Source organism: Bos javanicus, chromosome 11 (assembly GCF_032452875.1).
Source record: "Bos javanicus breed banteng chromosome 11, ARS-OSU_banteng_1.0, whole genome shotgun sequence".
In the NCBI taxonomy this organism is placed as follows: Eukaryota; Metazoa; Chordata; class Mammalia; order Artiodactyla; family Bovidae; genus Bos; species Bos javanicus.
Window position 1 is genome coordinate 98,701,875 of NC_083878.1, and position 25,507 is coordinate 98,727,381.

The 25,507-nt window shown below is 55.6% G+C and overlaps 1 protein-coding gene across 2 annotated transcripts; it reads left to right on the forward strand.

Moving 5' to 3' along the window:
* The first annotated feature begins 4,689 nt into the window (after positions 1-4,689).
* On the forward strand, positions 4,690-21,985 carry URM1 (ubiquitin related modifier 1). Of its 2 annotated transcripts, none has more exons than XM_061433692.1 (5): positions 4,690-4,798; positions 9,148-9,218; positions 17,445-17,526; positions 19,021-19,069; positions 19,435-21,985. In XM_061433692.1, exons 1-5 carry the CDS (start codon positions 4,764-4,766, stop codon positions 19,501-19,503), a joined length of 306 nt encoding a protein of 101 aa, XP_061289676.1. In that variant the 5' UTR covers positions 4,690-4,763; the 3' UTR covers positions 19,504-21,985. The 2 variants fall into 2 exon arrangements, with proteins under 2 accessions (XP_061289676.1, XP_061289677.1); XM_061433693.1 differs by lacking the exon at positions 4,690-4,798 and adding an exon at positions 4,819-5,012.
* Positions 21,986-25,507: the final 3,522 nt, after the last annotated feature.

The window sequence follows — 25,507 nt, forward strand, 5'->3', positions numbered from 1 at the left end:
AATCCGTAACACAAAGCAGCTATTTTATCCCCATTCCACAGATGAGGAATCTGAGGCTCAGAGAAGCTCCATCTCTCCAGACCACAGGGCCTGTGAATAACAGCGCTGGGAGGCATCGCCCTGCCCAGTCTCAGCATTCCCATCTGCAATCTGAGCCCAGGGAGGCTGCCAGAGGCCTGCCTTGAGCATCCCCGGAGGTCCTACCGCCCTTGGACAGGCAAGTGGCTGCCTAGGCCAGTGCTGGCATATCACTTTCAATTCCTGGGAAGGTTAAATACCGCCGAGAGGCCTATTGAGGCGCTGGCGGTAAGGGAAGGGGCGACCAAGCGACTTTCAAAGGAGCCTGAATGCGTGGCCAACCCCTCTGCTGGAGGAGGGGGGCCCTCGCTTCCTCCCAGCCTAATGATATTCTGGGCTCAGCCCTCGTCTTTGGCGGCAGTTTAACCCGAGCCAGGGCGGATTCCTTTCTCACTGATCTCAGCTTGACACCCAATTAGCACAAGAATGGGAGGAGGAAGCCTGTGAGAGGCGCCTCCCAGCCTCCGGGGCGCACGAGGGGAGCAGGCGGGGAGACAAAGGGCAGCGGGCAGGGGGGCGCCCGCGCCCTTGTCTCCCCCGCAGACCCCGCCTTTGTCTCCCTTCGGAGCTTCGGAAGGGATGCAGCCCAATGCCCGGCTGGCTGGCCTGCTGGAGGGACAGGAGTTGGGTCCACGCCCCTCTTCTGCCTGGGTCCCAGAGGAAGGCATTTGGGTGAGCTGAGCCCAACAGGACGCGGTGAGGGTCAGGGGTCCCGAAGGCACGACAGCCTGGGGTTAAGGGCTGACATGTGGGGGTCCATGGACGAGTCACCGGTTCTGAGCCTCAGTTTTTACATTTGAAAATGGAGGCTAACAGCCCCTGCGAGGAATCAAGCAGGTCATGCGTGTGAAGCACCTGGCAGGTGCAGAGTCGGGGGTCATTACTCATTGAAAGAATACGTTAAAAAATGGTTTTTGCTATTGCTTAGGCGGTTGAGAGGGGCTTCCCTGGTACCTCAGCTGGTGAAGAATCCGCCTGCAGTGCAGGAGACCCCGGTTCAATTCCTGGGTCGGGAAGACCCTCTGCAGACGAATTCTCCAGTATTCTTACCTGGAGAATCCCCAGGGACAGAGGAGGAGCCTGGCGGGCTACAATCCATGGGGTTGCAAAGACACGACTGAGCAACTTTCACTTCACTTCTCTTCAGGAGGTTGAGGCTTCCCCAGTAGCTCAGCAGTAAAGAATCACCTGCAAAAAAAAAAAAAAGAATCACCTGCAAAGTGGGAGATGCAGGTTCGAGCCCTGGGTTGGGAAGATCCCCTGAAGAAGGAAATGGCACCCCACTCCAGTAAAATCCCATGGACAGAGGAGCCTAGCAGGCTACTGTCCACAGGGTCAGAAAGCATAGGACAGGACTAAGGTCACAGGAGCACAAGAGGCTGAGGGCTTCCCAGGCGGCACAAGAATTTACCTCCAGGTGGTGAAGAATCCCCCCTGCCAATTTAGGACACCCAAGAGATGGGGATTCGATCTCTGGGTTGGGAAGATCCCCTGAAGGAGGAAATGGCAACCCACTCCAGTATTCTTGCCTAGGAAATCCCATGGATAGAGGAGCCTGGCAGGGGTCTATAGGGTCCCAAAGAGTGCACACAACAGGAGGTTGAGTTAGGTAGGCTGGAGTCGGAGGAAGCACTTTCTAAGTATGAGAGCCAGGCATTCAGAGTGGGCTGACTTACCTAGAAGTGATATGGGAAGGGTTTCCACTTCTCTGGGAAAAAGGAACACCTCTGGCCTCCCTCCCTGTCCTGTCCTCTCCTGCCACCTCCACCTCCCATAATTTCCTGGGACTCGGGCTTAGATGTGACTTCCTTTGGGAAACCTTGCCTGACCCTGGGGCTGGACTGGATCTTCTTTCATCTCCCACAGGTCCCATGTTCCCCCTTCATAACAACTGATTGCACTGTGTGGTCCATTTTCACATGTGTCTTTTCCAAAATATCAGCCCCAGGAAAGCAGGGACCCCTTGGTTTTTTTTAAAAAGTCCACTCTTGTGTTCCCAGCACCAGCCCTGGGCCTGGCACTTAATACGTGCTCAATGAATGTTTGTCAAATGAATGAAGCTTTTCAAAAGCTCCTTAGCTCTCCCATGCCAGCTCAGCAGGCAGCAGTCTGCAGAGTTAGAAAATACTCAACTCTACAAGGCCTAACTAAAGGTGGCATCAAATCAGAGGTCTTTACCTTGTTGGGAAAGAGAAGCCAGTGAAAGACTGAGAAGGGAATTGATATGTGTTCTCTTATTCCTTCATTCATTAATTCAGCAAGCACTTACCAAACCCCTACAATGTATAAAGCTCCTTACTATGAGCTAAGGCTCTAAGGTGAATCAGGCAAGGTTTCTAGACCTCAGCCCTTGGAGGAGCCAATGAAATATCTTAGAATATATATGTGTATGTGTGTGTGAAGTGGCTCAGTGGTAAAGAATCTGCCTGCAATGCAGGAGACCAGGGTTCAATCCCTGAGTAGGGAAGATCCCCTGGAAAAGGGAGTGGCAACCCACTCCAGTATTCTTGCCTGGAGAATTCCATGGACAGAGGAGCTTGGTGGGCTACATTCCATGGGGTCACAACTGAGACACAGCTGAGCTACTAACACTTACTATACATATATATATTTGTATGACCTTAGTTCCCCAACTAGGAATTGAATCCCAGGCCCTTGGCAGCAAAAGTACTGAGTCCTAACCACTGGATCATCAGTGAATTTCCTAGAACATTTTTACTTAAAGGGCCTTTAAGAGATCGTTTGGTCCCAAAGCCTTCTTTACAGACAGGAAACTTGAGTTTCACACAGCACAGTGAAGGTGGGTTCTTCCCATTGGCCACAGGGTTTTCTTTTTCTGATGCTTTCCTCATTTTGCCAGTGCTTTGGAACAGTGCCTGATACACTGAAGGCACTCGCAGCTGTCTGTGGAGTTGAACTGTGTAAGGAAGTCAGATCAGAAGCAGGGAGGTGGGAGGCAGGCAGGCCAGAGAAGCAGGTGCAGGTGAGAGGTGATGGTGGTGGTAGAAGAACACGTGGCTGCAAACTCAGCTTAGCATGGAGACGAACCCAAACGTGGTAACTGCCTGGATATGGGAGAGAATTAAAAACAATGCCCAAGGTTTCTTGCTTAGCTGTTTCCGTGGATGGCAGTGGTATCCTTGATATGGGGAACACAGGGGAGCCTATTTTAGGAAACGAGGCACTGTGCCAAGAACTCGTTTAGTTCTGACGACAACCCTATGGGGCTGCTACTACCTTAATTTGCACAGACGAGGAAACTGAGGCACAGATGTTAAAGGATTTAACCAAAGACGCACATGGGAAGTGGTGGGACATGGATTTAAAGCTGGCAGTTGAATTCTGAGCCCTTAGCGGTGACCACATCCTTACATCCACTCTTAACCACCAGGGTACACTACCTTAAGCTACCAACTATGAGTTCAATTTTGGAAGTGTGGTTTAGCTGCCCTGGGCTTTTGTAACAGGTTCCAGTAGTCTCCCTATCTCCTTCCCTATTCCTTCCAGTTCTCACTGCAGCCAGGCAGAATGTTTTACTTATTTATTTATTTAGGCTACCCCACGTAGTATGGGGGATCTTTGTTCTCTGAACAAGGATGAAACCTGCGCCCACTCCTGCGCCCCCCTGCAGTGGTAGCACAGAATCTTAACCACTGGACCGCCAGGGAAGTCCCAGGAAGGATATTTTAAAACACAGTTCTAATAATCACACACACACACACACACTCCAAAATCCTTCCAAGGCCTACCACTGCTTAGGATAAGAGACTGAAATTCTTACCTGGCTCACAGTCATGATTTGGCCCCTGCCTACATGTCTAGCCTCATGTCCTATCAGGCCCTCTGCTCCCCAATTTCTACCTTCTCTTGGTGCTCCAGCATGTCCTACTACCCAGAGTCTTTGCACTTTCCTTTCTCGCTGGAATGCTCCTAGCAGATTTTCTCTCCGCATATCCACCTACTTAGCTCGACTCAGGCTTTAGAGCTCAGCCCAAGTCCAGTGCAGCCCATTTTCTTTCTGAAGTTCTTATGATGCCGGATCATTGTTCAGTTTGAGATTTTACGCTTATTAGTATGTTTATTTGATTCGTTTCCCCTACGAGACTGTGAGTGCCCTAAAGACAGGAACCTTGCCGATCCTTTTCACCACCGGCATCTTTTAGCACCGACCAAAATGTCAGGTACACGGAGGACGTGCAATAAACATCTGCTGAATGAATGAAATCTAAATCGACGGCGAAAGGGGGGTTGGATAGCGAGTCGATGGCTCAAGAGAGAGCTTATTTGGATGCCACTGATAATTCAAGACAAGTGGACGGGTTCGTCCAAGAGGTGTGCTGACAGAAGGTAATTTGGTAACTAATGCAAGATAAACCGGAACGTAGCTCACGGTCACAGCGCAAAGATGCCAGGTGTCTCCTCCGCCGAGTTGTGGCTGATGTCAGTCGCTTCCGGCCCTAGCTGTTTGAGCGCCGTCCCGAAAAGAAACAGGATGACCAACCAAAACGCCCCTTAACAGGGCCTACGGTCCTCCGGCCTCAGCTTCCGGCTCCAAATCTTCCTCCAATAGCTGAGAAGGAGAGTTTCCTCGGCCCCGCCTCTTCCGTCCGCGGCAACCGGAAACGAGGGGGGGGCAGTAGAGCCGGAAGTTCAGGGGAGTTTCCTGTGAGCTCGGCTTCCTCAACATGGCAGCGCCCTTGTCAGTGGAGGTGGAATTCGGGTGAGTCACAGAGCTGGGGCGCCGTGGGGATGGATTGAAGTCGTCGGGCCCGGAACTCCCCTCCCTCTGCCTTGGGGCCTGTCACCACCGAATCGCCGAGGCCCCCGGCAACTTCCCTGAGCTACGCCATCCGCCTGGGAGAGCTTGAGGTTCGGTCTCCCTGGGCGACGAGGCCGTATGTCCGGGAATAGATGCGCATACCCGGGAGTTGTAGGTATGCTTCTGGCACTCCTCCATGCCTGCGCCCTACGGGACTCAAAAGGTGTGACTTGTTAGCAGGCCTTCCGGCCTTGTTTGCCAGCTCCATTTTGGAGCAGGCCCGTGTGTCTGGCATTTGAGCTCCTAGGACCGAGACAGACCAACCTTTCCGAAGATTTGAGGGTGTTAAACCTGAACCCTTTCCGGTACATTTAGTAAACTTACTGAGTGCCTTCTGCAGGTCTTAAGTCAGGTGGGGATATGGGGCTAGGTAGCACAGTAGTGGAGACTAACCCTGACAGTACAGGGTTAGTGCGTGTACATGTGCGTGTACTTACTCAATCGTGTCCGACCCTTTGGGACCACATAGACTGCAGCCCGCCAGACTCGTCTGTCCATGGGATTTTCCAGGCAAGAATACTGGACTGGGTTGCCACGTCCTTCTCAAGGCCATCTTCCTGACCCAGGGATCGAACCTGACTCTTGGGTCTCCTGCATTGGCAGGTAGATTCTTTACCTCTCTGCCACTACAGAATGCTCCAGATAAAAAGTGCAGGATGGGGGAACACACGCTTAATTACCAAAGAAACACAGACCAAGGAGGAAATCTCAAGGCATTCTCTTCTACCTCTTACAGAAGTTTTTTCATGTGATTTCAGAGCTGGGGGGAAAAAAAAAAGTGCAAAGCTTAGAGAGAAGGCAGAGAAACAGATCTTAAGAGATGGACGGTATAATTTCTAGACTCAGGTGGAAAAGCTGGGACTAGATTTGTCTGTGTGTGTGAAGATAAACAAGCCAAGGCTTATGTGAAAGGGAAAGTCTGGGATGGAAATCGGAAACCTCTGCCTATAAATGCCTTTCCTTCTATTGGATGCCCCCAGTTTCTTTCATGGATTCCCTTCATTGCATAGTCCATTCACCAGTCATTTATTGAGTGCTTACCATGTGCCAGGCATCGAGCCAGGCACAGAGGGTACAAAGATAAATAGAACTTTGTCCATGCCCTCCAGTGTTCAGCGTTGCTGTTCCTTACGAGGGGGTAGTCTCATGAATGTTAACTGCATTTTAATTGATGATATTGTCTGGCACCATGGATCCAATTAGAACTGTGCTAGTCTGGCCACCTGACTATTTTACTTTATTGACCCTTTGCCCAGCTATATCCCCCATAGCCTGCAGGTTCCAGGAGGTCCCTGCTGTTTTGACAGGCCTCAGCAGAGCTGAAGACAGAGAAGCTACAGATTACCAGTGTTGAGGCTTATCTACAGTTGGCTTGGGCTTTCCAGGTGGCTCAGTGGTAAAGAATCCGCCTGTGAAGTTTCGATCCCTGGGTCAGGAAGATCCCTTGGAGAAGGAAATGGCAACCCGCTCCAGAATTTCTTGCCTGGGAAATCCCATGGACATAGGAGCCTGGCGGGCTATGGTCTATGGGGTCGGAAAGTGTCAGACACGACTTAGTGACTAAACCACCACCACCACCCACTGCCGATTTACCTTTCATGTTCACTGAGTCAGATGTGGCATTTGTCTTCAGAAATGCCTTCTGTCTGCCAGGTCCTGTGCTGGCAGCAGTGGGGAAGTCATATGAGGAAGACACGGTCCTTGCCCTCCAGGGCTTACAGACTTGCTGGAGTTCCTGTTTTCTGGCTCCACCATCTCGGTCTCCCTTACCCCAGGAGCAGTAGTGAACACCAGCAAGGCAAGACGTGTTCCCACCACCCACTGCCACAGGGTCCCATGAGAACTGCAGCTTCTTGGGAAGCAGTAATGCCCAACATATAGACTAAACCCAGAGTCCTTCTCTGTCTCTGTCAGTGCCTGTTTCTCCCCTTGGCCTTTCTTTAACTTTCTGTCTCTTAGCCCACTTCCTTCACCCTTTACCCTGAACTTAAGTAGATTTGCAGAGAAACTGGTTTGCCCATCAGGCTCTCCCTTTTGTCCCTGAGTGCCACCCTGATCCTTGAAGATTCCAAAGGGTTGGGCCTTTGCCTCTTTCCTGTGAGCAGCCGTGGCCCCGCAGCCCCACTGGTTCTCGTAGACACCCTGGAAGGCCGCTTTCCTTTCTCCCGCCTATCACTGACCGGGTCTGCCATCCTCGTCCTGCCAGAGCCATTTCTCAGGTCACAGAGGATGCAGTGTAGGTGGTACAGATGTGTGTGGTGTCACTGCAGCCCACATAGGAGAGTCCCACTTCCTTTTCCCTTTTTCTCCTCCTTGAGTCCAGGAGGTATTGGCAAAGGAAGGGAATGCCATTAGGGTGAGAGAAGAAGTGGGGAAATGGGCATGTTCACTCATTTCAGCAAATATTTCTTGAGTGTTCGCTGTGTACCAGGCCCTGTTTTAGGCAGAACTTGCATCCCCATAGGTAGAGGAGAAATGAACAAAAGTAAAATATATCAGATAAAAAGATGAAGGTAAACTTCAAAAAGTGAAGACCATTTGAAGAGTGTCTGTACCACTCACTGGTACCAACAGACACCTCCCACCAAGAGCTGGGAAGTGGAGGAAAGATGAGGTATCTTGGGTTGTGATGCCTTAATTGCGTTTGAGTCGCAAATCCTGTAGGACCTACGAGAGTTTGGCTTTGGTTTTCTTCTGGGACCAAATTGGTCCCCTTCTTGCCTCCCTGAGTCACTTCAGAGGCTGGGAGTGCACCTTCCTACCCTCCAAGTGTTCTGACCACAGAAATGCCAGCCCCTCCCTTGGGCTCTGGCAAACCCAGCAGTGACAGGTCAGTCGCTGAGCCAGACTGGTTCTTTATCCTCTTGTGAAGGGAAAACAGCACTGCCCTCTGCGCCTGGCACCACCAGGTTTGGCCAATCTGGGTTGTTTGCTTGGGTGCCAGCGCTTCCAGTTCCCACTCCTCTGACCCCCCAACTCCTGTCTCCCCTTGCTTGTCGCCCTCCCCCACCCCAGCTGCTGCATGTGCCAGCCCCTACCCAAGAGAGAGCGGGGCTCTTGGAAGGGGATAAATGGAGGCTCTGTATGGGCTTGCAGCTGAAATGGCCCTGCGCGCAGCCACAGATGGGCCTCCTCTCCCCCTCCACATTTCTGCATCAACAAAGCGTGACCTTGTTTGGATGACAGTCGCCCCATGTTTCCCCCATGACAATGCGTGCCTTGCCTTTGCCTCCCAGTGGACCGTCTCAGGACACCTCTGTTCTCCGGCACTGGGGAAGGGTGGTGGGGTGGGAGTCATCGCACACGTCTCAAGTCTGTTAAGGCTTCCCAGTTAAGGTCCACGTGAGGTCTGAGACCAGACGCTGGGGGAGGAGCAGCGTGGCGCTGGGAGAGCCCGAGTGTCCGCACCAGGAGTCTGGCACCTGCACTTGGCGGAGCCTCTCTGCTGGCCCAGGCTTCCCTTTGCCAGGTGTTGGGACCCAGAAGTGAGCCAGATTCTGCCCTCAAGGGGCTTCCTGACCTTCTGGGGAGTCAGTTGTTCCTGCCAAAAACCAGTTAGAATTCAGATCCTAGTTCAGCCACTGCCTATCTGGCCTTGGACAAGTCACTTAACTTCTCCTGGCCCCAACTTGCTTCTCTGTTGGTCAGAGTTAATAATATTTGCCTCCCTCCTTCCTTCCCCAGGATTCCATGAAGGTGAAATGAGACGACGAATGTTTTTGTAAAGGGCAAGCTTATTGCTAAGTCCAGTGGGGGTCTCTCACTCTCTAGCACTTTGGTTTGCCCACCAGGCCAGCAGCAGGGGTGGGGACAAGGCAAAGGCAGGGGAATTTCAAAGTGTCACCTGGCCCTAGGAAAATACCCAGGGTCTCCAGTGTGCTGTGAGGTAGCTCCTCAACATGTTTGCAGATGGAAAGATTGAGGCTTGAGAAGATGCCATCCCGTGCCTAGGGTCTCGCCAGTCAGGCCCGGGTGGGGCCTGGTCTCCACCTCAGGGCCTGTGCTCTGCCCCTGTATACTAAGCTACCTCTTGATTCAGAGAAGTCAAAGCAGAGTCTGAAAATTTGGGTACTTAAATGTTAATAAACATTATTTCTGTCCTGCTTTACCACATCAAGAAGCCACATTTGAGAATTGATGGCTGATACCCAAGGTGTTCCTGAACGTTGGTCTCTGAATTTCCTGGGCATCTGGTGCCAGCCTCCTCAGTTTTCGGTCTCTGAGGCTCTTTCTCTGGCCCTCCTTTGCAGAGGCGGTGCGGAGCTCCTGTTCGATGGTGTGAAGAAGCATCAAGTCACCTTGCCTGGACAGGAGGAACCCTGTGAGTACGGGTTCTCTGAGCACCATTGAGCAGCAGCTGCTCCACAGGTCACTCAGCCTGGTCAAGTGAGAGTGGGTAGGATTTCCCGGGCCGTGGGGAGGAAGGGAGAGAGATCACTGGTTGTCTCCTCCATACTTTCCAGAGTCAGCCAGCTTTGTAGGGAAGAGATGGCATCGCTGCGTCCTTCCAAGCACAGGTTCTGTATTCAGGCTTGAGTTTGAATCCCCTTAGCACCTTCGGCTGGTCACCTCACCTTTCTGAGCTTCCGCGTTCTTATCTGTGAAAGGGGGAGATGGTAATCCAGGTAACCCAGTCAGGGTTGCTAAAAGGTGTCAGCCAGCCGTACCAGGCATCTCTGCCATCACTGGATGGCTGCAGAGGGATGTCCTCACAAAGGAGATAACCTTTGTCAAGAATGGAACAATGCAGATGGACTTAAATGAATTTCAATGAGGAGAAAAGTGTCTAGCCAAGGAGGTTGGAGGGGAGAGGTTAACTAAGGGAGACAGAGGGTTTTTTCCATTTGTTCATTCAGATACCTGTTTGTCTTTTCTTTAGCAAACACACCCTGAGCACCTCCCATGCCGCAGACTATGTACCAGGCACTGGCAGACAGACCCTGCCTTCAGACTGGGGAAAGGGGGGAGGAGGATTTCCAGAGGTCCAGCTGGCTAAATAGCAGCATAGCCCAGAGGCAGGGGCTGGACACTGCTACTGTGGAGGGGCTTTGCAGCCCTAGCAATGGATCTTAGCAAGAGCAGAACATTCAGGAGTGGGAGCCCATCTCACCTTGGGCTGAGATACTTCTGGGAAGAAGAGGAAGTCTGTTGTATGGGGAGCGAGGGGAATGAGGTTCCTGGAGGTGGGCAGTAGAGAAAGTCAAGTGAGGTTTGACAGGATTCTTCTGGAACTGGACATGCATCTGCCAGGTATCAGTTATTGCCCAGATTCACCCACTAACAAGGCTGTCTCTGACCCTCCCTTGGGGTTGAAGGGCAGTGGCATAGGGCGGGTCTCTCTGCCACCTTCAGAGGCTAGGGTACAGGGCGCTACCCCCTGGAGCTGGGTGTGGGCATGAGGCTGAGGTTAAACGTCAGGACTGTGGAATTGTGTCCCTGATGGGGGAAGATCCAAGATGATGTAGGTGATGGTTTCTTAGTTTGACAGATGGCTCTGCAACCTTGGGAGGAAACAAGGGGCTGTCAGAAGCCTCTCAAAGATGCAGCCTTAAAGACTTATCCAGGACCTTATTAAAACATCACAAGTTAGGGTTTGTTTCCCCCTGCTTTTGCTCCGCATGAAGGTGCCCACGTTTAATAATTCCAGTCCTTTTCATTCATTCATTGACTGAACGCTCACCAAGTGTCGGTCGTGGAAGAAAGTACTTTATTCTTTCCTGAGGTTGGCACCCGTGTTTTTGAACATGCACACACATTTTCCTTTGTGCCAGGCTTCCCAGCTGGCGTGGTGGTAAAGAATCTGCCTGCCAGTGCAGGAGATGCAAGGTATGTGGGTTCAATCCCTGGGTCAGGGATGCCCTGGAGTAGGAAGTGACAACCCACTCCAGTATTCTTGCCCGGAAAATTTTGTAGACAGAGGAGCCTGGACAGTCCAGGGGTTCACAAAGAGTTGGACACAACTAAGCGCACGCATACACTCTCTCACACGCGCGTGCGCGCGCGCGCACACACACACACACACGTGTTTTCCTTTGTGCCAACTTGATCTTAAGCAGAACTGATATGGTTCTTACGCTAATGGAGCTAACAGAGGAACGGAAATGGAGCCAGGCAGTGAAGAAGTAAAGGCACAGATGTATAACAGCACGAGTGGTCATCACTGGCATCAGAACAAAAGGGTTTGAGTGAGACACCAGGGTGGCAAGGGAGGCCTCTTTAGAGCAGTGTCTTTGAGGGGATTCCCTGGTGCCCTAGTGGTTAGGAATCGGAACATTCAGTGCCACGGCCCAGGTTCAGTCCCTGGTCCAGGAACTGAGATCCCGCATGCTGCACGGCACTAAAAGAGAGAGAGGGAGAGAAGACTTTGAGGCAAAAGCCCTGAGGAACGGGAGGAAGCCAACCTAACAAATTGGAGGGAGAGCAGAGGTGCGTGGGGCCCATTCCAGGTAGAGAGGACGGCACTTGTGAAGCCCCCAGGCAGAAGGCCTTGTGGTGGTCAAGGACCTGAGGGAAGGCCAGTGTCCTCGGCACAGGCTGAGTTTGACAGGGTAGGCAGAACCCCAGTGTGTGGTACAAGTGGTTGTCACAGATTCTTAGGTGGTAACTATCATTACTTCCACTTTAAAAAGTGGAACCTCCCCCCCCAAAAAAGTGGAAACCCAAACTCAGAGATGTCCAAGGTCTTACCCTCGACCATGTGCTTATGTCATTGGCAGAGCTGGGGTTGAAGCCGATGCTAGGGTCACCCCATCCTGCAGGGTGCCACTATCCCATCACCATTTATCCCAAGAGCTTCCCCGAATCACATCACATCTCAGACCTGCAGGATATTCTCCAGTTTTCACACTTTGATGCCTCCAACAGCTACTGATCTCAGTTTTCATAATGACCCCGGTAGATATGATCTATCGACAAGGAAACCAAACTTCAGAGAGAGAGAGTGACCTGTCCAGAGTTACTCAAGCAGGGAAGCTGGCTGAGGCCCAGGTTTGTTTTTATTTTTATGTTTTGGCCATACTGCATGGCATGTGGAATCCTAGTTCCTCAACCGAGGATCAAACCCAAGGCCCCTCCATTGGAAACATGGAGTCTTAAACCAACGGACCACCAGGGAAGTCCCTAAGACCCAGGTTTTGGATCCCTCATCCACTGCCTCGGGGGCAGGTAGGGGCTCTCCTCCCCTCTCTGGGATGAAATAAAGGAAGCAGGGGAGGCTAGTGGAAGTGGCCCATGTGCTTAGTTCTGGGCCCTTGGCCATGGGTCTCTACCTCTGGCTCCCACTTGGGCCCTGCTGTGCGCAGAGGCGTGGGTCACATCACAGCGGCAGAGCTGGTTGGCAGCTGCCAGGCCTCACCCTGGCACATAGAGCCCAACAGGAGGGCAGGGGCCTGGTGCCACGGGGAGAGCCTCACTCCTCCCCGAGCCCATGCCCAGATCTGCCGTCTGGCAGCCTTCCCAGCCCAGGGGCTGCCACTTGGCCAAGCAGGTCTTGGAGACTCCAGCAGAGAAAACAGCGGCCATAAGATTATGGATTGTGACAAGTCTCACAAACAAGGGGACTCCAGGGCCCTGGGTCCTGGGCCAGTGGAGAGCTTCCAACTCGGCCAACTTGGAATGAGAGGCTGGGAAAGGCCAAAGAGGGTGAGATGGCGAGACAGGCACCCTGGCAGCATGCGCTGGCAAATTAGTTATTTCTGCAGGCCTCTTATCCCACCTGTAAAGCGGGAGGTTGGACTCGATTTAGTCTGTCTTGAGCTCATTATTGGGCTTCCCAGGTGGCTCATTGATAAAAAATCTGCCCGCCAGTGCAGGAGACGTGGGTTCAGTCCCTGGCTTGGGAAGATCCCCTGGAGAAGGAAATGGCACCCTACTCCAGTATTCTTACCGGGAAATCCCGTGGACAGAGGAGGCTGGCAGGCTGCCGTCCACAGGGTCACAGAGTCGGACACAACTGAGTGCGAGCGCGCACGAGTCGGTTATCAGTTTGACACCTGCAGTTTGGAAAAGTTGCTTCCAGATCTAAGCACATGGTTCTGGGAAGCAGGGTGCATTGATCCAGTGAGCGGCTGCCTGTGCAGGGAGGTGAGGATTCTTAACAGCCAGCTCCACGGAACAGGCCTTGAGTGGCTGAGTTTAGGAGGCACCCACTGGCTTTGGGGCCTGGCAACTGGGAGCTGGTTTTTAATGCATCAAGGATCCTTTCAACTCAAGGCTCGAAGACCAGGCTTGGTCAGGGGCCTGGGGCAAATCCCGAACCTTGATGGTCCCAGCCTGGGCCTTACCTGCCCTGGTCCCAGGAGGAGACTCCGCCTCACCTTTCCCTGCTTCTCAGCCCTGCCTTTGTATTAAAGGGAGGCTGGCGCGGGAGGCAGGGGTGGCTTGGGCGCTCCCAGGCGCTTTAAACTGCTTAGCATGCATTTCACAGCCTCTCTGGGGCCAGCTGTTCCTTTCTCCGCTCTGGGGCCTGTTTGCTGATCCCCTCCCCACCACCCTCCTCTCCCCCTCACCCCTCCCAGTCCCTGTGCAAAATTGCTTTTGAAAAGATCCACTTTCTGCTTAATTAAACAATGAGGAGCGTCCCCTCGCACATCTGTAAACCTCCTTCTGAGGCCAGTTTAGCCCACAAACTGCTCCATTCTTACCTCCATTCACTTGTAAATAGACCCTCTGATGTTCCCTCTACCCTCTCTTCTCTTCTCCCCCCATCCCAGCTCTTTCTTCTCCCCTTTCAGCTGAGGCCTGGGGTAGACTCCCAGAGTCCTGTCCTGGAGCCTGGTGGACTTGGTGGGGACCAGAGCAGCTTAACCTGGGGGAGAGAAGACATAGGGGACCGGCTCTCCCGAGTCTGCACCATTGGCGTGGTGGTCCCCAGGCCCAGCTAGGCTCTGTGGGTGGGAGGGACCGGAAGCCAGATTTCAGGCTGGGAGAAAATCTCCCCTTGGATGCCTGCAAGAAGAGGTTGGATGAGGGTCGGCTGTGAGACATCAGATGAGACCGGAAGTTCTATTGACACCACTGGGAGTGGGGGGCGCCACAGTGGGTGGTCGTTGTCCCCAGACAAGGACAAATCCACTGGGGCATGGGATTCTGGTGGGAGCCTCTGTAGGTCTAAGAGGGGTGTGCATGGTGCCCTTTCCCAGTGGCCTTTAGGGGAAGGTTCTGGCAGCCCCCGGGATAAGGAATCCTGAATCACTGACATTCGTCTTGTCTGTTTGACACCATGCTAGGCCTGCCGCTGGCATCAAGACCTGGGTTATTATCCCTCCCTTGTCCAAGGATGGCGCTGAGACTTAGGCGAAGTGACTTCTACCCAGGGCCGCCTAGCACACACCCCAGGGCCTTCCAGCTCCAGAACCCAGATTCATAAGCACTCCGCCATGAGAGCAGCAGCCCCGTCCCATCGCTTGCTCTTCCTGCAGTGAGCAGGCCAGGTCCCGAGGCTCCTGCACGGGAAACCCGACATGGGGTTGTGCTCATCTCCCTGCCCTGGTGCTGCGTGCCCTCAGCGTATGAGTCCTTCCACTGGGGCTGTCCAGGGAGCCTCTGAGGAGTCTAAACATCTAAAGGGGGCAGCAAGGGAAACTGAAGGGTTCTTCCTCTGGCTGACGGAAGAATTACAGCATGGCCATGCCAGGCATAGTGCCAAGAGCTTTCCATGGATCATCTTATTTGAGCCTCAAAACACCCCTCAGAGGCATTTTTACCATTGCCATTTTACAAAGAAGGAAGCTGAAGAGAGCTCCTTACCCAAGGTCGTTTAACTAGGAAATGACACAGTCAAACTCAGACCCACGTGCTCAGTAAACGTGTCCAGGGCGTTTTGTGTGTGAGGTTCTGTGCTGTGTGCTAGGGCTCAGGCTCCCAAGGAGGGGGCCCTCTTCCCCAGCAGCCCCTCTTCAAGGCCCCTGCATGCCCTGCGCAGTCCAGCCAAGGCTGCCTCCCTGGCTGCATCTCGTGCTGACCTTCCGGCCTTCTCAGTTCTATCACCTTGAACCTGCCAATTCCAGCCTGCCTCAGGTCTTCCCATATGTTCTTCCTTCTGCCTAGCTTGCTCCCCCCATCCCACCCAACTCATCCTTGGGGCCGCAGCTTCAATGTGAACACCCTCAGAAAAACTCGTTCTGCTCCCACACAAAGGAGAGCGCATTTGTCACGACTAATGAAGTACCGTCCACCTCCCCTGCCAGACTGTGGCTCCACACGGGCAGGCTCTGTGTCCGCTTGTTCTCCGCCATCTCCGTGGCACCTGGCACATAGTAGCTGCTCAGTAAATATTTGTCTCCCGAGCGATTTCCTGAGATCGCCGGAGGGCAGCCAACATGGGAAGCCACGGAAGGCAGGAGGACACAGAGAGGGAAGGTGACAGTGAGGTTCCCAGAGCCATCCCCAAGCCACCACCAGCCCCTGACTCTGCTTAACCCTTCCTCCTCCCCTGGGCGCCTTTGGAAGCCGACCATCTGGCTTGGAGGCTATTTGCATATTGTCTGGGCCTCAGCAAGCCTAGCAAGATGTCCCTGGGGGTGTGTTTCAGGCCAGGCCAAGTGGCCCTTGCCTGCGAAGGGAGTCGGGAGTTCCACCTCTCCCCACCCCCAAATCCAGGCATGGGGGAACAATACGGATGGTGATGCCGTGGCCTCACCATGGTAACAGGCTATCAAGAATGTGAGCCGGCCTGGGGGGTGCAGAGGAGGGAGGGGATGACCTCAGCAAAGAGGAGCGTCATGATAAATGAGCCAGCACCCGCAGCAGACGCCCCCCGGCCCAGCCCTCGGGGACACCATGACGCTGCCGTCACTGGGATGACCCCGACATGACCATTAGTCCTCCCCGCCGCCCCCAGCCTACGAGAGCAGAGCACAGGTCCTTCCTTAGAGGGAGCCAGGGTGGTGACCCAGGGAGTCCTGGTTCAGAACAGGCCAGCGGGGGCTGTGGAGGTGCAGCTGGTGGCCCTCAGGCCAGGCCCTGCCCAGGCCCTCTGAGCACCACGCACACAGTCAGAGCCCCACCCGCGGGGGCTGGCTGACGGATGTGTCAGACCCCGGCAGCTCTATCGAGCGGCCACAAGATGTATGGGCTGGCGGCCTACCAGACAGTGCCAAGATGGAGGCCACGGGGAAACCTCTGAAACCCAGGCCTCGGGGAGGAACCCAGCCAGGAGTCGAAATGGACTACGGCTACTTGGAGGCAACACACCCCATCCCTGCCCGCTCCAGGGACCCTGAGGATTCCAGTCGGCTTTGTTTAAAAGCAGGAATTAAAATGGAAAGGCTCAGTCTTAGCCCGTGGCCACTGCCCATGGCCCTGTGCTCTGCTGGCAGACGATCCAGGGGAGCTGGCACAGAGCAGAGTGAGCCAGGCCATCCAGGGTGTAGCCTGCCTGCCTCCTGAGGGGGTGGCAGGCAGGCCCGTAAGAGTGCCTTAAAACCCTGCCCAAGGCTGGTGCTGTGGGTGACACGGGCTGGGCCTAGCCTGGGGAGAGCCGGGCCCCTTCCTGACCCGAAGCCTTTTCCTGGCCTGCATGCTAGGAGTCTGCCTCCAGTCAGGGAAACCAAGGCAGTTCGTGGGCCCTTCTCCAGCTTAGCCCCTGAGCTTTGTCTTGGCATGGGCCCAGGACAGCAGTCCCCTCTGAGACTTTGACTCAGGAGGGGCATGGCTAACCTCCAGCCCCCTGCTGGCTTCCCAGAGACTAGTTGTCCTCTCAGGGAGAGAAGAGTCCTGCAGCCTCGGGGATGCTCTGCTTGAGGAGTGGATCATTGAGAGCCATAGCCTTCGAAGGGGTGATAGTGTGCGTGACCTGGGACCTGACCCCCGGAAAAGGAGAGGTGGCCCTGGGGACATGTGGCCTCTAGCCTCCAGATGAGGTGCAGAGCTTGGTGGCTGCCCCAGAATCACAGAGAGGCAGGTCTCAGTGTCCAGCCGAGCAGGAGAGGCTGTGGTGACCCTTAGCCTCTCGCTTCCTCCTGGTAGCCGCCCCTGGCCTAGAGGGCTCTGCAAAGTGGGGAGCAGAGGGACTGTGATTTGTCAGCATCTCTGGCTGGTGAAGGATCCTTCTCCTTCTGCCAGAGGAAATTAACTGATGTTATCGGCTCAGCAATTGTTTTTCTTCCCTCACAAAGGGAAATATATGCAGACCTTCCCAGAGCAAAGCTGAATGCTCCCCATCTGAGACTGGCTGGGGAGATAGAGGTGGAGGGGCTCTCTGAGAAGCCTGCCCCTGGCAGTGTCAGACAATCTCCTAGGCCTCGTGAGTGGACGTCTGTGTCTGCCCTTTCAGACGTGACTCTTCCGCCCACTATCCACCTTGAGTCCCCGTTACCTCTTCTTACAGCTTTCAGCAAGGCCAGGTGCCACTGCCTCTGAGAAGACATCTCTGGTCTCTCCAAGTCCATTTCCTCACCTTGGAAACCACAAGTCCAGGCGCCATGGCAGCCAGGTCTAAAAGAGGCCCTCTGAGCCCCAAGTGCATGTCCTCCTGCTCCGGGCAGGGCCCTCAGGGCCAGAAGCACTTGAATTTGACGTTAGTTTTGTTCTGTGCCTTCCTCTGCAGGGGATATCCGCAGCCTCCTTGTCTGGATCAAGAAGAATTTGCTAAAAGAGCGGCCAGAGCTGTTCATCCAAGGAGACAGCGTGTGAGTCCCTTTCTCCCCTTCCCCGAGGAGGGCGGGCTGAGGGAAGGAGGTCTGAAGCCCTGGTTCAGACTCCGCCTCCTCCAGGCCTTCTCCCCTTGATCCTCTTCTTAGCCCTCCAAGGAAGGGCTGCTGCTGCCCAACTCTGTGGAAGTTTATTTCAGTTTTCTTGTTACTACATTGGACTGTTGGGTTTTTTTTTCCCCCCAAAAGTCCAGGTCAGGAGATTGGTAAATTTACCAAAAAAAACCACACAAAAACTTAGATCCTGCCTTCTGGATACCACAAACTTGCCAAAGAACCTTGCTCAAGTGACTTCCCTTCTCTGGGCTCAACTGTTCTCTCTGTACAGGCAGCACTGAGAAAAGATGATCCCCAAGGTCTCTCTCATCCTCTGACAGCCTGGGACAGACAGTGCCCTCCCAGTGATGGAAATGTTCTCTCTCTGTGCTATCCAGTGTGGTGGCTGCTAGGCGTTGAGGATATTGAAACCTCGAAACGTTGGTAGTGTGACTGAGGAACCAAGTGTTCTGTTTACTTGAATGTAATTTAAACTGAAGTGTGCCTCATAGATTCCGGGCCGTACAACGCAGGTCTCGGGTTACAGGGGTCACTGCACGCATGTGCACGCGCATGCACGTTTGTGCTCACTTGAGGACACCCCTCGCCTGGCCCAAAGCTTCTGTGTCTGTCTCAGGCCCAGCTCAGCCTCCTGGGAAAGGATCCAGGGTCCGTGTGCCAAGAAGTCACTTTACCCCCACAACAGGGCCATCCTCATACGTCACAGAAGTGGGCAGGGCACCTGTGGCACTTGTTCCTCTGCGGAAGCATAGGTTCACCAGCAGGCCCTGGGGGCTCAGGCTGCCATCCGGCCTGGAGCCCAGGTCGTGGTCCAGCAGCTGTGGCGGCCACCCCCAAGGACAGCAGTGCTCTTTGGGTCCTTGCCAGCAGGAACCAGGTTAAGTAAGGTGCCTGTCCAGATGTCGGCCTACCCTGCCTTACTCCAGGGAGGGCGGCTCTCAGGCTGTCAGGGGCTCGGGGGCCACTGGCAGACTTCCCTGATTCAGAGCAGCCAAGACGGCCTCCTCCCCAGGATGCACATGCGGGAGGCCTGGGACAGTGAACTTAGACCCCTGGAAGGATAGGCTGCTGCCAGTGGTTCCCTGGCAGCTCCCACGTGACATCCCACTTCATCTTCCCCGGGGAGCTTGTGAGGAAGACACTTAGGATTTACCCTATTTTCAGATGAAGAAACTGATGCTCAGCGAAGCAATGCCCCAGATCTGGGAGGTGGCAGTGGAGTTCTCACGTGTGTTCCATCTGGCCCTCAGACTGGCCTGTCACCTCCTCTCCCTGGGCGTTCTCTCACGGAACCCCCCAGAGCAAAGGCGCCCCTCCACCCCTTAGACTCTGCAGCCCAAACATCTAAGCTTCTGCCCCTGCTCTCGCCAGCTCCTGCCATTCACACCCCGCTACTCACCACCATCTTTCCCACAGGCGGCCAGGGATTCTGGTGCTGGTTAACGATGCCGACTGGGAACTGCTGGTCAGTACCTCGGGGAGCAGCCCTCCCTCGACCCCTCCCCAACCCACCGCTGTGGTAGGAAAGCCTTGGACCTCGCATCAGGCCCAGAGTGGCGGGGTCACCCTCTGTCCAAACCTGGTGTCCAGACGGCGGCTCCTCAAGCTTCCCACCCTGAGTGAGGAAGGCGTGGGTTGCTGGGGAAGTGGCGAGCTGCCCTCCATCCTGGAGGTTTGCTAGTTAGCGGATAGGGTACCCACTTCTTTCTGGTAGATTCTGTCTTCCCCTCTCAAAGCAGCTAGCCCCCATGCCCCACTTCCCCTCTCAACACCCTGGGGAGAAACTGGAAAAGTGCCCTTGACGGTCTTCTTATTTCTCTTCTGGACCAGGGTGAGCTGGACTACCAGCTTCAGGACCAAGACAGCGTTCTCTTCATCTCCACGCTGCACGGCGGCTAAGGGCCCCTCTCCGTGCCTGGACCCCCTTGGGGTCGGGAGAACAGAAGAATCAGACAATCCCCTGGGGCCCTACTTCCAGATCTTCCTGTCCCCCTTGGCTGCTTTCTTCCCTCCTCTGTCCCTTGAGCTCCCTCCAGGCAGGGAAAAGAGGCCAGGTGCTAAAAATGAGCCTTTCTCGGGCACGTGAGCAGGGGAAGGCAGCCGCCCGAGCCGGGCACTCCTCCTCCCAGCAGCTGAGGTGGGGGAGGGTACCCCTCCGCGTGGCCGGAGTGGAGGGGGTCTGTGCGGCCAGGTGACCCAGCTGCTGTCCCTCCTGTGTCTCCCTGAGTGACTGCTGACAAGGCACTGCCGCTCCTGGGCTGCGGTGCCTTCCTGGGGAAGAGGAATGAACCTCACTAGCTGATGGCAGACCCCTCCCCTCTCAAAGACAGGCAGAGCCTTCGCCTCAGTTTCCCCATGTGGACAGCAGAGGGCTCTGCCTGTCCCCCATTGATATCATTATGGAAACCCCAGCTGGGGTCCCCTATTCAGTGCCGACTGCCCCCCACGCACACACACAGCAGCTGCTCCTCCAACCACACCCCTCCTCCTGCTCCCCCACCCACAGCCCTTGACCCTGGCCAGCCTCCCCCAACATAGGCCACCAGATGGGCTCCTGAGACCCTCCCCCCCACACACGGCAAAAGGCTGCCTGTGTGCAGCTCATTCCACTGGGGATGGAGAGCGGGAGGGTGTATGCTAGACCTTGGACTGGCAAATAGAGGCCTGGGGTGGGGGGTCAATGTGTCTCAGTTTCCTCCCTAACGACAATGGAATTTTTATAATATCTGAAAACTGAGGGGACTTTCCTGGTGGCTCAGACAGTAAAGAATCCACCTGCAATGCAGGAAATGTGGGTTCGATCCCTGGGTCTGGAAGATCCCCTGGAGAAGGAAATGGCAACCCTCTCCAGTACTCTTGCCTGGAGAATCCCTTGGACAGAGGAGCCTGGTGAGCTACAGTCCATGGGGTCGCAATAGTCGGATACGACTGAGCGACTGACACACACACACAATTGAGATACTTGATGGTGCAAGGGCACTTTCTCTACTCTCCCATCTCCTGCAGGAAGCAGGATGGGGCAGGCAGCACCTGGGAGGCAGGGTGACTCCCCCACCCCCATCCCTTCTGGAAGTCTAGGGGCCTCAATGCCTGCAACAGCTGGCCTTGGGCAAATAAAAAACTAAGTTGTTTACTGGCCTTGCCTGGAACTTCATCCTTAGAAACCGAAACCGGTGGGACCCCACATTCCCCCAGCAGGCAGTCACTTCGCTGGTCCCACCCTCCCTGTCCTCACCCCAGGGCTTTCAGAACTGCCCTTCACCCAAAAAAGAGCAGGAGTTGAAACCCAGACTATCCAGACACTGAGAAGGGATGATATGGTTGGGCCATCTGGAGAAGGGGTGGCAGGGCCAGTCTGTGCTGACCAGTCTGGGTCCCAGGACACTTCCCTACCCGTATGTCCGAGGCCAGGCTTTGTCCCACAAGCCGCAGCCAGCAGCCTCGGAATGGAGGAAGCATAGTTAAGACTGCTGAGCCCCACTTCCCAAGACCTGGAGAAAAAGCTTTGTTTGCTGGAGGGAGACCTCAAAAAAAAAAAAAAAAAAAAAATAGGGCATTAACATCATCCCGCCCCAAACATTGTTTTTCATTAAATGTTAATAATTTAAGGTGGAACTGCTCTCACTCGGCAGTGAGACGGAAGTGCTGAACAGTTGTCCTAGCAGTGCTGGGGGCTGTGCTCATTCTCAAGGCCTTGGGGACAGATGCCCCCCTGGCTGGTGAGCTTCTCGCCGGTGCTGCTGCAGGTGGAGGAAGGCCCTCCGGATGTGTGTGTGGGTGGGTAGGGGTAGCCATGTTGAGGTTATGGGTGCAAGGGAAGGCCAGCGTGGGTGCAGGTGCCTGTCAAGAGAGAGGCTGCGTGACCAGCCGTTCTAGGTGCTGAGGTCAGGGTCTCCATGTTAGGCAGCAGGGCAAGGGACAGCCTCGCTTTAAGGATCAGCCTGTCCGGCTTCTTGTAACCTGGAAGGGAGGACTTCAGCCCCGCTGGGCTTTACGGTGCCCCCATTATCCACTCCCTACCCCACCCCCCACAGCATTCCAAGTCCTGGAAACTGGGTAAGAGGATTCCTTTCCTGCTTGCACTGGGGAGAGGAGGGGTAGAAACGGGCTAGCCCTTCCTCCCCAGTACCCCAATTAATGCATTACTGCTGAGGAATAGGGCAGGAAGACACGCTGCTGGGGAAAGCAGGTTCTCCACGCTAGGAGAGGTGCCCTGAAACTCGCCAGGACCACACTCCACAGCATTTGGGGTCATTTTCCAGCTTGAGCACATTAAGGGTCAGGGATGGATGACCCGGGCTCAGACCCAACACCACCCAGCTGCCCCCCTGCCAAGGCAACTCCTGAACCCACTTTTGAGGAAATAAACAAATAAACCCCACTATCTCAGAAGATTTGTCTTTAATGAAAAGGATTCGTTTTCCAAGTTGTTTCCCAAGCCGAGGCAATTGCCCGGCTGGAGCGCATCGTTCTGGACGCTTCTCCGACTCCAGCAGCAGCCGGAGGAAGCTCAGCCCATCGGTCGGTCTGGAGGAGCTGGCGGGAGGGGTCGGTTTATTGGAGATTTAGGGGTCGATTTAGGTTTGTTTTGGAGGTATTGGCAGGGGAGGTTAGGTTATAATCAATTCAAAACGAGTTAGCAAGCGCAGTCCGCCGGCATCTCCTTTCGCCCCCGACTTCCTGCGGCTCCGGCCGAGGACGAGCTCTCCGGACGACAATTGGGCCCCGCCGTGGCATGCCAGCTTCGTTCCCGGCCGAAATTTGAAAAAGGGGGGAAACGACGCTATCGGCTGGAGGACCCCGCCAGCCAGGACTGGTCACCCGCAGAGGAGGAGGAGGAGGACGACGACGACGACGAAGAGAGGAGGATGGCGGCGCTGGTGACAGGGACCGGCGTCCCTCCTTTGCGCTCCCGGCCGGGGCCGCGATGCTCGCGCTGGGGCCAGCCAGCCGCCACCCGAAGGGTCTTGCCTGCGCAGAGCTCGGTTCCCTGCGGCTCCCGCCCCTGTCGCTTCCAGAGCTCAGCCACAGATGTCCAGCCACAATTCTCGGTTGGCCGCAGACTCGTACAAGAATTGCGTTTGGACAATCAGTGGCGAAGCTCCTGAGTTCAGGGCCCCGGTCTCCTGCGGGGTTCCGCTTCGCTCCTGTAAAGCACCGGACCAGATCTCCGGAGCTGCGCGGACCTCGCAGACGCTCGGCGGTCGCGGCCCATCCCGCGGTAAGGTGGACGAGCAAGCACGCGGATCCCGACCCTGCGTGGGGATACCCGTCGCCCCCGGCGTGCGTCTCCTTCGATCGCGGCCCGGGGTCCCTAGAGTAGCCCGCGCTGGGTCTCTGCGCCGCCCCAGGTCGGGGGAGCCTCCTGTGTCAGGCCTGGGGAACCCCGACTCCCCTCTCCCCGCCCCCAGCCTGGGCTCCCCAGGTTCGCTAGGAATCCGGAAAACGGGGGCCCGAGGCGGGGTCGCGTTTCCGAACCCGGGGTCCGGGCTGCTGCACCGGTGGGTCTCCCGCCCCCGCCCAGCCCCGCGCACGCACCGGCTCGGGCGCTCTCCCTCCCTGTGGCTGAGTCGCGGCCGGGGCGCCGGCGGTGGCAGCGGCGGCAGTGGCTGGGACGGCGGGGAGCGCTGGAATGCGCCGCCGGGTCACCTGCAGCGCCCGGGGAGCCGGGCTGGGAGCCGGCGGGCTGGCGAGGCGCAGGGCTGAGCCCGAGCGGGCGCCTCTGGCGGCTCGGGGCCGGGGCGGGCTTTTAGTGGGCCGCTCCAACAATACGGGCCTGGCGCGGAGAAAGGGGCTCGGCTGCAATTGGTACTGGATTTGAATAACGCCACGGGGCCATCAATGGTCATTGTGTCGGCGGGTAATGAATCTCCGCTGTCTCTCGGGCTGGCCAGGCAGCTGCAACCTGCGCTCAGGCAGCTCTTAAAGACATAGCGTGCCCCTCCCCGGGGGCCGCCCCCCTCCCCGCACCGGCAGGACCCCTCGCCGTCCCACCCCCATCCTGCATCCTGGACTCCCAGTGCCCCGCCTGCTCCCTCGACTGAACCCTTTGCCCATCGCCCCCTCCCTCCTCCTGGGCCGGGCACCCGCATCTCGGCCCTGCACTCCCATGGACCTAACTTAGGCCCCTGACCTTGACTGAGATCCCCAAGAGTGCCCAGGGGACCCCAGAATCTTTGAAGGCTCAATCCTGCGCCACACCCCCACCACACACACACAAACACATCTGCATTAAACCTGAGGCCTCAGGACCCCTCCTGCCTTAAGCTCCTGCCCCAGGGGCTTGGAGCTGGAGGGTGAGGGGAAACAGTATAGAGGTCAGAGGGTCACCCCCTTAAAAGGCTGTGCTGTCGGATAAGGGAGGGGAGATGCAGTCCCAAGCCCCCCGGCTGAAGATACCATCTCCAGAGACCACACCCCCACTAGGGGTCTGGAGACTGCCCTCTCCCCAGCCAAGGACAAGGGCTTACTCCCAGGATACCTCCTGGCGGGCTCCTGGATATCTCAGCTCTGCCAGGGACGTGGGGGTGGGGTGGGGGAGCAGAAGGGCGTGAGAGGGGCGTGGAATCTATTCATTCTTGTCTGGTCATTGTCTTTTCCACTGGACAGCCACTCTGGTCCAGGAGGGCAGGGGCTCCGTCTAGGTCTGATATGCGCCCACCCCAGCCCAGACCAGCCAGGTCTGATGCAGAGAAGTCTCTCAGTCTACAGGGGGACATAGACCCAGTTCCTGACCCGCAGAGCTCACGCCTGGCCATTCTTCCCTTTCCGCTCTCCATGTACTCCAGGGTTCCCCAGGCACCAAAGCAGCCTCGCCCCCGCTGCTGAAATCCTCCCCTCTGCCCACACTCCGTGGGCCACCACTCAACTGCAAGTCTCCGTCCGTCTGTGTTCTTCACTGGATCAGGAAGTAGGTCTTCCTGTCTTTTTGCGTTGAGAGCCTAGGACAGTGCCCTGTCCCCAGACAATCACTGAATAGCCATCGCTGACTTCAACACGAACCCCATGAACTTTGTGGAATTTCTTACGGAAGTTGAGAAAAAAGGCTTCTGATGAGTAATACTCAAAGTTGAGGTTTTATAGAGAGGGAGCCCTGCTCACCATGTCCTCACTCACTCCCTGGGAATGCTCCGTCTGATAATAATAACTGTGACAAGTGCCTTAAGTACCGAGCACTAAGCGCCTTAAAGGTAGGAGCCTGTTAACTCCTCACAGCGACCCTGGGAAGTAGGCACTGTTGTCAGCCCCATATTACAGATGAAGAAACTGAGGTTGGTGGCTAGCTAAGTCCCTAGTCCCCAGTGGCAGGTGACAGAGCCAGAGCTGGAAGCCAACTCCCACCCTAGATTCCCATCCTCGATGTGAAATATGGATACCCAGAAGATACGGAGAGGACTTGCGTAAGTGCACACTCAGAAGTGAAACCCAGGAGGCACCCTGTGTCTGTTTATAAATTATAATCCAGGCCCAGCCCCAGACCAGCCTGGCAGAAACACAACCTTGACAGAGAGAGCGCGAGGAGTCTCTACACGGGTGTCTGTCAGAGCTACTTAAAGCTGTCAGTCCCGGACAGAGGAGGGTCAGCTCCCGTCACGCTCAGGGAAACGAAGGCGCCTTGAAGGGTCCTCCCGCCAGTCACTGAAGAGATATTTATAGCCTGCCTACTGTGTGCTAGGCGGGGACTCAGCCGTGGGCAGACGTCCCCGGAGGAGATGCCCAGCAGAGGAGAGCACCAGGAAAGGAGAGCCGTCTGGAGGAGAGGAGGGGCTGGCGAGGTGAAGGCGGGTGGGCGCTGAGGAGGAGGGAAGGGCACCTCCAAAGCCAACAGGCAAAAAAAGAACTTGGGGAGTTCTGGGAGGGAAAGAGCTCTGGCATGGCTGGAGCGCGAAGGGAAAGTGGCGTT